The 13,786-nt window shown below is 36.4% G+C and overlaps 1 protein-coding gene across 3 annotated transcripts in view; it reads right to left on the bottom strand.

Moving 5' to 3' along the window:
- Positions 1–565: 565 nt before the first annotated feature.
- The window catches only part of LOC100889316, a 36,947-nt gene continuing 23,726 nt past the window's right edge, over positions 566–13,786 (bottom strand). The window contains exons 7-14 of one of the 3 annotated variants that reach the window (XM_011685332.2): positions 13,296–13,412; positions 11,612–11,641; positions 10,248–10,502; positions 9,854–9,912; positions 9,350–9,462; positions 8,550–8,680; positions 7,756–8,029; positions 566–3,919 (exon numbers count right to left, since the gene is read on the bottom strand). In XM_011685332.2, coding sequence (XP_011683634.1) covers positions 3,634–3,919; positions 7,756–8,029; positions 8,550–8,680; positions 9,350–9,462; positions 9,854–9,912; positions 10,248–10,502; positions 11,612–11,641; positions 13,296–13,412 — 1,265 coding nt within the window. In that variant the 3' untranslated portion in view covers positions 566–3,633. Of the gene's footprint in view, positions 4,388–7,755; positions 8,030–8,549; positions 8,681–9,349; positions 9,463–9,853; positions 9,913–10,247; positions 10,503–11,611; positions 11,642–13,295; positions 13,413–13,786 lie in introns of all 3 variants that reach the window. The other 2 variants (XM_011685334.2, XM_003724743.3) reach the window with 2 other exon arrangements.

Here is a 13,786-nt window from a genome sequence, read left to right as displayed (position 1 = left end):
TACCCGAACTTAAAGGTAATACAAAGTTTTGGTATGGGGTAATGAATTTGGTTCAAATTAAAATTTTGGAAGCATATGCGATCCTACAATAATCAGTGATCGTTGTCGCGGTTGAAATCGAGTCTAAAGTTATGAAATTGTAAATAATAAACTTTTTATGTGGTATAGCTCCCTCTTAAGACCAAGATATTAATTAAGCTATAAAACAATGTTTCCTGAATAAAATAGGTCGATTGGCTATTCCCTTCTGGAAATTATGTATAATATTCTGGAATTTTCATGGTCGCAGCTACCATTGTATGGCCGTAGGCGCTATTTGAAATTCATCAAAATTTACCGGGAGCACCGGTAAATTTTTATATTCCATTTCTCTCGAAAGCAGAAGTGTTTTAGGGGCTAAATTTTCTAGTGCTTATAATACATCAACAGGAGCATCCAAATATATCAAAATTGTGAAGAATCACTATCCAGCCAATTTTCAGTATTTCCCAAAACTTTGTATTAACTTTAAACACATCTAACAATCTACACGAAACGACAAAAAAGACAGGGACAATCAACTTCATCATGTTTTTATACAAACATTTTATGTAATAAAGTAGACAATAGTGCAAAATGTATCGTCATGCGAAATAATTATAAGAGAAATAAGTACGTAGCATGATCTTGATTGATATAAGGAAACATCGTATCGAACTTAATAAACTCGTATTTATATTATGTATGTTCTAGGAAGATTTGTAATCACATATAAATCTATCGGTATCACTGTCTGAGGTTGTATATAAAACTTCTCCTTTATTCACATTAACAAAATAGCGAAATATTTGCAATCACTGGAAGACGAATGTAAATATTCGGTCAAAATGTCAGAAGGAACACTAATTTTCTTTCTTTAAACGCTGAAAGCACTTGCGTATATACTCCATATACTCACGGTATGTGAGCAATAAATATTTACAATTATTTACATATTTAAATTTATAAGAGAAAACAAATATATAAATCAATTTTCCAACAATTTTCCTACAAACATATCTGTCCGTGAATGCACTTTCTAAATTGTCCTTCAGCCCTTAATAAGGGCTTCGTTTATTTGGCATGTTGTGATACGTTTCGTAGCGGAAGAGTATAGAAAAATTATAGAATAAAAGAGAAATATGGAAATATCTCTATGCATGGGTAAATAAATATAATTATATCTTAGATATAACCATACCTTGCAAAGTCCTTGTGCATTTCATGAATAATATCATCACCATATCGGTTGAATGGTACATTATTGTGTTAGCACATGACAATAATTTGAAGTATTACTGTTAATAATGTTTTCAAATTTAGGGACTTTTCGTAGGGTGTCACATAATAAATAATTTCAGTCACCTTTGTATAGATCAACGCAGGCTTATGTCCCGAAAACTTCGGTCCAACTTTTGATTATCAAAAGCGAACGAAAAATCGTATAATGCCCAGAATTTGAATACACACGTGCACCGGTTATTTATCCGACATTGTTACAGAATGTTCATCTTCCATATTTCAAAAGTGAATAAAAACAAACAGAGATATAACAGCAAATTTAGTGATTAAGACCAGCTCCAGGTAATGAAATAATTATCCTCTCTCAAAATACAATTTCTTGACATTCATTCCTTTTTCAGAATTTGATTGATAACTTCGAAATTAGCAAGTATTTTCGTAATGCCATGTTTTCATTTTAGACAAAGTTAAAATATAAACATTACCGTTATTCCAGTGTATGACCCTGTTTATAACTTGCATAGAAAACACATGCCTCGTAAAAGCAAGGGAAATATATTATTATATAAATAACATGAGTGATAATGTGAACATAGAGGTCTATTGATAGACAATATTCGTGATAATTTGATAATGGAAATATAGAGAACAATAGCACCATGATGACAAAATAAAAATAAAACATAAATAAACATTTTCGAAATATAATATAGTGTTCTTGTATCGCAAGTATTGAAATAGTCATACAAAAGTTTTATTATATATTATTGTTATAATTATTCACCCTCTATTTCACCATAAATGAATATTTAAAACGAAGAAGGCAAGCTTTTGGCATTTTGCACAATCTGCTACGTCGTCTATAGTCATGTAAATATACATTTATTTAGACTCGATATGAATGAAACGGCGGTGATAAATAAACGTGTACGTGGAATATTTCAATAAGATATTCTTAAGTACGTTGGAAAAGTGAAAGACAATTGCATATTAGGAATACAAATAATGTACATGACCTTCACCGTAAGTAAACACCAAGCTCCTCAAATAGATACTGTTACGTAACAATCCATTTTCATAGAGTATGGTAGTTTTAAGGGTGAAAATACAAAGAGAGATATTATTCATATTCACAAAAACACCGTATGTGAATTATATAGAAACTCTAGATAAAATCACATTCCCTGCATGCTTCAATGTCAATTGATGCCAACAAAAAACCTTCACCTTCTCAAGACTATTAGAATTATTTCCGATATCTGTCTTATTAAATAGTCATTAAAAACATTATTGTATAATGTATTACTTGCATTGTATAAATCTTGTTTATTTCTATTCATCCCGAGCACCTATACAAATTTCGCATCCGCTACAAAAATATCAACCACCTCATAAAATACTATACTCCGTACAAATTGAGACATCATGAACAACAAGAACAACATTTTGAATATTGTAATCTTTCGCAAAACGCAGGACATATATTATAAACGTTTGAGTATAATAAAATCTATCATCATGGAAAGAAATACGCCCTTTGAATCCAAATGCGTGTTGTCATGAATCGCTATAAAATAAATTAATACATAAACTTTGATTAACTTTGATTAACTGACGACAAATCAACAGAAAAATGTTTATTTTTTACAAAATAATGTCTTCAGATCTCATCTTCAACCAATTTGCTTTTCAGACAGCATAACACCGATTTTGGGAAGCTGATAAAGTGACAAACCTCCTCTCCGCTATGACCATGATGACACCAGAAGAGAACACAGAAGTTATTAAAATATTATATGTATTTTTTGAAATTTTGTAGATTTGAGTAATCATTCATTTTATAGTGTCGATCCTATACGTTTGATTGAAAGCGCGTGTGCGATAAGTTAATGCTCTATCACGAATTATTATAGTTATGGGAATTCTGAAATCACACGCTGCCGTAGTTTAGTTCATAATTTAGTCTCACTCGAAGAAATAAAGTTTCTCATATGCACCCCAACTGGTACAGTAGCAGCACCCTCAGAATAGGAGGCACATCTGAACCTCAAAAGGTGCAAATGAGCACCTTTCAGGATGCAGGGTGTTCATGTAAGAGTTACACCCTACCCTGTGGTGTTTTGCACCCGATACCTCAGTCACACCGACACGATCGACACCAGACAGACACCAGACCGACACCAGACCGACACCAGACCGACGACAGACCGAACTTAGGATCATATTACTCCAAAATGCCCAAGAATCAGTCGGTTTGGAGTCGGTTTGGAGTAGGTTTGGTAGTTTAAGTGAGTCTGGGATGCTGCCGTTGTATCGTTTCTGTAGGGAAGGTGCAAATCTGAACCTCTATTCTTGTCGACTGGTCCCTCAGGGTCAGTGAGCGAAGAGTTTTCCTTCAGATGTCTGCACCTGCAGTTTCCTTCTCAACTGCTTCCGGGTCGTCATCAACCACGATCTCCTCGACATCTTGAAGAGATTCGATGTCCTGGATATCCTGACGGCCGCCGACTCCATCCTCGCTGCTCGGTTGTGGTACACCTCGTCCTTGACGGCCAATGTCTGGTCACCGTCGTCACCGTCACCGTCGCCAGTCTCGAGGACGCTCACGAAGGAACTCTTGGTCGACATGGCTGGTCGGACATATTCCTTTTTCTTCACGCTGCCACGGAGCCAAAATGATTATATCAGAGGGAGAAAATATAGGAAGTGGTATAAGCAAAGAAGGTGAATTCGCTTTTTTGAGTCATTGTTGCCAATTTGATAAGTGGGATCGTTGCTTGTTTTTCTGTTTGTTTGTCACAGCGTGCCTATTCGGAGGGGGTAGCAGAAGGAAATGTGGGCCATGAGGGGTCGGGGAGAGGGTTAAAGAATAGACAGTCCATCACAATCATGCATGTTAGCCAGCAGTAATGAGGTATTAGAAGAAAGACCGGCAATCATTGAGGTCAAATTGGCAGCTCTTAGGCGTCAATCCTTTCACTGATGTCACGTGACGTTCCTAAGCCAATGGGATGTTGTCTTTTATATGTCGTCAGTTGCTACGATGGGCCTCTTAAAGACACTCTTTGGACGGCGAGCGGGCCGAATTTGCCTTATTCGACGGTGCGCACCCGCTGAAGGCTTCGAGCTGAAAGTGAAGAGGGAAGGAGAATATCAAAAGACTAGTGGGAGAGCCCGTGGTGAGGTATTCAAAGGACTTGCGAAGCGAGATATTCCGAGAAAAAAAAGTATAATCTGGGGTTCATTTATTTTATTTGGAGTATATCCCATGATCAAGTAATGATTTACAAATAGAAGGGGTAAAGGGAAGGAATAAAGGCGAGAACAAGTTGCCAAAGCTGTCTGCACATTAAAATGTAACTTCCACTCCATAAAATTGTAATTATGGGTATCAAATAAAAAGATCAACTCTTCTTTAGCTATTGGAAGTCATCAGTTTCATACCCCTCCCTCCCAAAATGTAAAGACATATGTTTTCTATAATTGGAATGTAAATTTTTAATATTTCAATATTACATTTCCTAAAAGACGAATCAAACAATGTTTCAGTGTGCTGGCAAACTCGGAAAGCAGTGAGTTGAAGATGAGGAGAGTGGATCGTGTATTATTCGAAGTCCGTTAGCTGACACGAAAGACAAGGTTTGATAACCCGTAGGTATCATGAAATCGAATTGAGTGTGAGAGACTATATTAAACATTATTAGACTATGTTAAATAGTTTAAAGATAAGAGACACGGGAAGGAAGGTAGAAAATAAGAAAAGAGAGAGGGTTGGAGGATTTAAGAGTCGTGCGCTCAAGAAAGTGACTTTTATTTTAGTGAAGCAATGCCAGCATTTGTTTGCTTTTGTCTGTTTTCGTGCAGGCCAATAGTGCGTTAAAATCATCATGCATATGTTAGGAAAAATATAAGAAGTAAGCATTATTTGTTTTAAACGATGCTCTAATGAATACTGCAGATACAAAAAGTAGAAAGAAATAATAGATTGATTAATGAGGATTTGCGCAAATAAAAGTATACAAATTAGAACTAAAAACACTCATAAATAACAAACAGCACATTATGACGAGAATTATAAAAGGGTGAAAGAGATCAGAAAGGAAGAAACTGAAGAAGAAGGAAAAAAGCACAGCAACTGGACTGATTTCCATAATTATGTTGATTCAATTTTTTAAAATTAAATTTATGATCGTATAGGAACCAAAAGAACTATTTACAGAACTGGGCTAACAATAATATAGGAGAATGTACTATTATAATGTGCATCATTCAATGGAGAAAGATCAGTACTGTACAATGTATGTATTCTCGTCTATATTGCGTGAGATCACATGACTGAAAAGCGTGCAATTGAAATAGAACATTACTATTAGAGCAAAAATGAGAATCGTAATTTATTCAGCAAAAGATATAAAAAAGAATGCTGAAATTACACTGTGTCCAAATTATAATGGATATTCTAATAGTGGTAGTAGTAATAGTAATTGTCATCGTCGCCGTAGCAGTAGTAGTAGTAGTAGTAGTAGTAGTAGGAGTAGTAGTAGAAGAAATAGATCGAGGTATAGAAGTAATAGAGAGAAAAGAAGAAGTAGTATCTAATAGTAAAAGTAGTCGTATTATTAGTATTATTGATAGCAGAAGTAGTAGTAGTAGTAGTAGTAGTAGTAGTAGTAGTAGTTATACTACTAGTAGTAGTAGTAGTTATACTAGTAGTAGTAGTAGTAGTAGTATTCGTAGTAGTAGTAGTAGTAGTAGTAGTAGTAGTACTAGTAGTAGTAGTAGTAGTAGTAGTAGTAGGAGTAGTAGCAGTAGTAGTAGTAGTAGTAGTAGTAGTAGTAGTAGTAGTAGTAGTAGTAGTGGTAGTAGTAGTAGTAGTAGTAGTAGCAGTAGTAGTAGCAGTAGTAGTAGTAGTAGTAGTAGAATTAGTAGTATTCGTAGCAGTAATAGTAGTAGTAGTAGTAGTAGTAGTAGTAGTAGTAGTAGTAGTAGCAGTAGTAGTAGTAGAAGTAGAATTAGTAGTATTCGTAGCAGTAGTAGAAGTAGTAAAACTACATGTCGTAGTGTGTAGTCTCGAGTGAAATACAGCGATTGTACCATAAATATAGTATTGATTACGCAGTATAATGACATTTACCAATTGCAAATAATGTTTGTCACGTTTTTCTCCAATCATAATATTTCTTCATTATGTGCATTTGATAAGAAAAGAATATTTTCCCTCTACTTCATTATTAAAGATTTTGTTTAAATGTGTGCGGTGATTGTTTTACACTCTTATTATTCCAATGACACATTAAATTGTGTATGTTCCCTTTATTTTAAAGAAAAAGCAAGAAACTACAAGTCCGCCGTGAATAAATAATGCATAATGTGCCTGTAAATCATTTTTAGAAAGGGGTTCTGTAAAACAGCCATAACATAATTTATATCTGGTCGATTAAATACAAGATTTGCGTTGCCGTGACGATGGATTTAGTGCATATTAGCCGTTAATTGGAACATAATGTGTCATTGTAATGTGTCATTAATAATTGCCGAACACAATTTTTGCTCACACTTCTCAATTTTTTCTCCGGTCTCTGACGTCGTCGATATCGGTAGGAAATGTGTTGAAAACTGGGTAGGTAGAGATTGATATCGATTCCATTATTTACTCGAAATCAAATAATGAGAATGATAGATTGTAAAACTAGTAATTAATCAATGAGACATTATGTCGGGACCTAAACATAACCTGTCTTTGAGAAATAAATTCATCCGCTTAATTTTTTTCCGTTCATAGGCGGATACCCCCTCTTGCGGGCGCTGGGTGAGTTATAAAACGACTCAGTTTTACGATGATTACGGAACCTTACTTTTCGGCACTATAGCCTACTTAGCCACATCTTCGTCACGTATTGTTTTAATCTGCACATGTTTGGTATCAAATTAAAGAGGACTATACTCGATCAGAAAATGCCATTATCTCAATTTTTCTTTTAGGTGATAAGAGTCTGATTTTACCAGAGCCAGTCACATATTACTGTTTTCACCTTTAAAAAGAGGCCTCTATAATATTTATAAATTTATGGTCTTTCTAACACGATGAAGCTCTTTAAAGTTACAACTATTTTCATAAGCAATCGCACAACAGATCTTATTCTTTCTTTCCATTTGTAGGGATTTAATATTTGTCAATGAACTCAATAATCCTGTCCTGTTTCTTTTTTTGTGAGACGCCATCTTGCAGCGGAGAATCGTCCGGTAACTTTTGTATTGCACAAGAAGATGGGGCCTGCTTGCTATTTATAAGGACCGCTATTTAGAAAAGACCGCTATTCATTTTGTCTCGCGTTATGGATAGCGGTCCTTATGAATAATCGTCCTTATGAATAGCGGTCCTTACGGATAGCGAGCTTGACCCAAGAAGACATATAATACTGAAGGAAAAATAACATCAAATGTTACAGAATAGCTTACAATAATTAAAATAAACATGCTAACTGTAGTACTCACCATTTATGGATTGCCATGATGACTATGGTGATGGCGAAAATAGAAGTGACAGCGGCTACGGTGGAAAGCACGATGGTGAGCGTTTTTTCGGCCCCTTCCTTCCCGCCTTCACCGGGCGCGAAGGGATCGCCTGCCGGGTTAGTACTTTCTTGAATCTCCCGCCCTTCGAGCGCGTAGAGGGTGAAGTTGGTGGTGACGCTCAGGGAGGCGCGGATGCTGTCGAACTGGTAACCGAGCGAGGCGAGGAGCAGTTTCTGTGTTAGATAGCCGCCATCTTGAAAGATTATTGTGATAAAGGAGTGTTTATATAATGCGGAAGAGTAAAAACAACTGGTTCGTCATCAATATCTGATTGTTCCTTTTTTTAATTTTTAATTAATTAATTAATTAATTAATTTATTTATTTTTATTTTTTATTTGGTTTATTTTTTATTTCTTTATTTTTTTTATTTTTTACTATTCATCAAAAATGTCCTGCTCAAATTGTTGGATGTTTTTCATGTATGACATTTCACGTACAACAATTTCCTGTTATAGGCGATTGACAAAATATATACAGTAGATATTGCAGTATCCGGTTAACACCATTACTTTTTTAATATTCTTTTTTACTTAACTGTTGGAATTTCTCTCATCGCAAGTGTGAACATATTCTGTTAAACTCTTTTCTTTCTTGTTGCCAATTCTTTCGTCTATAATTAGAACAGTTTCGGAAAAAAAATCCGACACCCCTTAGCCCTAGTCCTATTTGAAAATCCTTATGGATGCCCAGACCCCTTGTTGTTTTCTCTTACCTTTACAGAGAGGCGATTGAGGCGGCGGGTGAACCAACATGTCCACCTTGAATTCATTCTCCTTGATCTGGACTGGGAATCCTATAGCAGCGCTTACATGGCTACCATTGATGTAAGCCGGTACCTTAGTTCTACAGTTTAAAGAATTCAAAACGAGGAAGGAAAGAGGCAAGATATTTATATTAAAAATGATATTATATACAGAAAATCAATAACACACGAAGGCAAACGATAATGCATCAGGGCGTTTTCCTTCTTTAGGATGGAGGGGGCGGGGGGGGGGGGGGGCGCCACTACCGGCGATTTGCGCTACGCCAAATAAGGATACCAAATGGATTTCATTAAGACCACCCCTTCCCCCTCATCTAGATTAACCCTGCTGTAATGTACGAATTTGGCAAAGACTTGACAGGCTGTGAAGTTGTAATTATTATACAACCACTAAAAAGTTTTATTAAAACGTAAAACAGAGATGATATTTGCAATAGTGCATCACAAAGAGTAATCCTATACGAAGTACGTATTTACTACACTCGAGTTCAGGGATATAAATGAAAATAATGTTTTAGCTATTGGAGACATGCGCATCGAGCAAGAACCGTGTATAATGATCAAAACCTGACTCTTCAATAATCTTAAATGAAAATAATAATGTTATACATATAATGTATGATGTAACATTCATTTTAGGGACAAAAGCGTAAGGTAAAGATGCGCAAAAACAACATATTGAAATAATAAATACAACCAAATCGTCGTAAAATTATAACCAATGCTTTAATGTTGTTTTGACTACCTACCTGTTTAGGAGTAAATTTGAAGATTTGAGACAACATTCATTCGGATACTGAGAACAATATGAATTAACAGCCATAGCTGTAATAGCCTTCAAGACAGACTTACTCGTCGGCCACTGAAAAAGAACAACATTGTAAATCGAAGAGATTAACAAAACGCGTTGATGGAGAACAAATCTTGAATAAACAGAAGAGACGTTCGTGAATTGGAAGACATCTTTTCGGTAAACGCATCTTTTTGTATATACATGTAATTTTCGTAAAAATACACAATACAAATTCCACGTACACGTACATAACATCAACATAACATGCATACTATATTGAAAATCGACAAAAAGAATGATTGACAAAAAATACGGTACTATTTTGTGTTTAGTTCCCGTGCACCAGGTACAAGAAATTATGGATGTAAAATTTCAATAATGAGAAATATAATCATTGCTCCATAACATACTTTAAAATTTACAGTGATTTGTTAATGTCAGTGATATCAAGAAAACAAACCTGTTTAATGTTTCCTTCCAAATAAAATATAACTCCATGATCGAGCTCCGTCGTCACGTCTGTGGAAGTAATTATGATATAGAAGAAAGAATGTGAAAAAAGGCAGGTTGATGCAACCGATTTAAGTTTTGCTAAGCGTAGAATCATGATATCAGGATGTATAATTAATGTGGAACAAAAAAAATGCTTCATTTGATTTAAATTCATTCATTGCTCAATTAAATTCAGTAATGCTGATTGTTTGGCAGAAAGTGAGCTAAAAAAATTATAGGTATACTAGTATATATACAGACAATATAGTGATTGTGTGATGATTGCCTGTACCTTTTTATTGATTGGTACCAAACATGAAAATATTATATCTCATGTTTTTATATTTTGAAAACAAACTTACACTGGCATTCACCGCCCTCGTAACCGACTATACACGCACAGCTGCAGTCTGTTCCTCTCACAATGCCGTTCTTGCATTTCTTATCCACACACGGTACTTCGGTGATAGTAGGACGTTTGCGGCCATTTCTCTGTGTCACACCGCCATCTACGGTGGTCATGCCAGTCTGCCCAGGCCCGAAGAAAGATCCGGTAGTGAAGAAGCTACTGTCTGTGTTGAATGGCTGGAACGTTGCCGGTGGCGCCGTTGGAAGAGCTGAGAGAAGAGAGTGAAATAAATATTTTCTGGAACTGAATTTAAGAGAGGTAGATCCTGATACACGAAGGAATATTATTAGATTTCATATTTATTAATAGATAAAAAGTATGCTATCGAGTGGTGGCACCCGCAAAAAAAAAAAAAAAAAAAAAAAATTGCAGAATAATGACAGGGCAATAACTATTCAAGCTTTTTCGGAAACAGTACCCTTAGTAGATTGAATAGTGTAAGTCGGATCACTATGGTACAGTGGCGTATCCAGGAAATGAATACAGAGGGGGGAGGGGGCTTAACGTATATGGGTATAGTTCCGATTATGCGGACCAATTTTATCTGGTTCATTGGCCTTATTTGCAACTTTCTTTTTGTACTTTTTTTCCGGAGCGTCCCTCTAAGCTGGATACACTAGTTCTGGGTATAGTAAATCCGTTTCAGACTCTAAATGGATTTAGGGAGATTGTCCCCCCCCATTATGTAGTTGGCTGTGTATGCATAATCCTACGGATTTTGTGATCCCCGTGTGGGGGCGCCCCTCGCTTCCCAAATAATGAGAACGTTTTAACACCCGGGGTTAACACTAAGGTTCTCGATAAGACCTTTGGTATTCTTGCACCTATTGTCCTAAATAAAAGACCGCAAACGGCCATAAACTGTGTGATGCGTTTCTTTCTTTCTTTCTTTCTTTAAGAATTGAGAATATGCATGTAATTTATACGGTTCTAAACCCAAAGAATGAAGATTTGTTAATTTATTCATTTAATTCATTAATTTATTTGTTTATCTATCTATTCACGTACATGTACATGTATGTATACATAAATATATATCTTCTCATTTTTTTATTTATTCATTTATTCATTAATTTATCTATATATTCATGTATACATATATATATTTATTTATTCATTTATTCATTCATTCATTCGTTCATAACCGTATTTAGTCATTGTATCGTTTGTACATTAATTCGGCTAAACACAGGCAATCTTCCATTAATCACAATAGTTATATTCTATATACCAACATGATCTTTAAGGATTAATCCTCCAAATGTTGTGGTACCTTGTCGATAACCACATTCTATTTATAAAGGTCAATGTACTTACCACATTTAGACGAACCGGGGTCAGGTGGCGCTGTTCATGTAAAGCGGATAGGAAGTGGGAGGGGGAGTAGAAAACAGAAAAGGGAGAAGAATGAGAGAGAAAGAGAGAGCGAGGGGGAAAGGGGTAAAGCAAATGATTGAAAGTGTTACTTTTCATATAATACAAGATGTGTCACAGTAATGTTCAACGACTCAAGTATTTGATTGGCATGGGCAAAGTTGTTTATATAGGCCTAGCTATAACTCAACGATCATTATCTATGACTCTTTTTGGGGGTAATAATTATTTAGAAAACTTCTCTGTCTATAATTTCTCGAAGGGCGTCATGTTTGTATTGTTTACTGTTTGTCCATTAAATATTAACTGACCACCTCCTCATCCATTGCATAATAGGTTTTGGCGAGACGGTGAAAGTCGACAAGTGATGAATGACTCGGTTTTTGTTGTCTGTCCTGCCAGAGGTCAATGAACTGCAATGGTCAAAACAGACCTTACACACCTATCAACAGTAACAATCAGGTTCAGTTTTCCGAAAAGGAAGCACCCGATAACTTATTGAGCCCATCTTTAATTAGGAACCGCCACTTTCCTATTTGTTCTTGCCCACCGGCTGGGCACACACTCGCGGAGAAATCGCAGATCCAAATACAATATTGCAAGAGGCGAAGCGCGACTTCACCCACCGGGGGGGGGGGGGGGGGGGGGCACGGGAACGATGTGGCGGTCTTACTCAGAAAATGAAATGCGATTCCACAATACAACTGACAAGGGGAGGGTGCGGGAGGGGGCCATGCGTCTTCTTTTCTCGTCATTTCCCCCTACCCCTTTTCCCTGTCTCTTCTTTCTCGCCTTTTCTTCAGTTAAAAATATATATTTGACGCCTTTCCATTTTCCAGTGGGGGCACATGCCGCCCCCTGTTGCTACGTCACTGGAATATGGAGTAAACAAAGGTGCAAACCGTAAAGGGAACTTAATTAAGACGGGATCTCAGAGACAGGAAACAGAGGGATGGATCCGTTATTAGGTGTTTCCGACTTAACCCGGTGTGTCGTGTCTTGTCTTGTCGCGGCCGGCCATATGACATTTCTATCACAAAGTACGTTGAGGCTCGAAGATATATATTTTTAGCTTATTTTTTGTTTTGTACTGAAATGTATTCTGGTCCTTCGACACCATGCCGGCCTTAAACCAAGCGGATTTAACACGTTTTGGGGCTAATCTTCGGATAAAGGGATAGAGTTGAAACCCTATCGGATTATGACATTTTAACAGTGGCCCCTATATCTACAGGGGTCACAATCGACACCAAGTCCCGATCCAAAGGCGAAATGTAGGGCGGGGGAGAAGGAAAAAAGAGAGATGGTGGAAGGAAATTAATTTAAATAAAAGGGCAATATGGGACCTCGCCAGCCCTTTTTAATTTGAATTTCATTCCTCGAATAAGGCCGGTGCCCCCCTCCCCCACGATGATGCCCCTCAATGTCTAGACCCACGCTATGCCACTGTCTTTATAGGTTGGTATGGGACAGAAAGTATATAGTAAATAACAATAATAGTAATGATAATAAAATAATGATAATAAAAATAATGATAAAAGAAATAATGATTATAATAACAGTTGTAATAATAGCAATAACAATGATAATATCAATAATAATAATAATAAATGAAAATGAAACGTACTGCAGACTTTGCACATCTTTGGGCAGTTTCTTGGAATTTGAGGATGTAAAGCACAGGTCCAGTACCCAGGCCAGCCCGGGGACTTCCCGCATAGAGGATGCTTGTCTTCGCAGTATTCTATAAGCAATTATAAGAACAAAAAAGAGAAATGAGAAATAAGAAAAGAGCAACATGCAAAATAGAAAAACATCTCCTAAAAAAAATCAAAGAAAATAATACAAAATGAAATTGGAAAAAAAAAGCAATAATCACTCAACAACAGTACAAAGTAAAAAATACCAAGTACATACAGGGTTCTGCGGCTTATCTTGAGGGAGGGAGGGGATTCAAAAACTGAGGGGTATGGTGGGCGTAATTAATTTGGACAGCCCCCTGAGTGCAATAGATCCATTTGAAGTTGCATTGATTTTGCCCATTCCTTGAATCCGAGGGGTGGGGCGTCACGTTTTGATGGATACGCCACTGATATGATCGCGTAATTTACATATTTC

The sequence above is a fragment of the Strongylocentrotus purpuratus genome, unplaced genomic scaffold (genome assembly GCF_000002235.5).
Source record: "Strongylocentrotus purpuratus isolate Spur 01 unplaced genomic scaffold, Spur_5.0 spur5_scaffold_8, whole genome shotgun sequence".
Lineage (NCBI taxonomy): Eukaryota > Metazoa > Echinodermata > Echinoidea > Camarodonta > Strongylocentrotidae > Strongylocentrotus > Strongylocentrotus purpuratus.
Note: the sequence above shows the minus strand (reverse complement) of the source record. Positions and strands in the feature narration are given on the sequence as shown.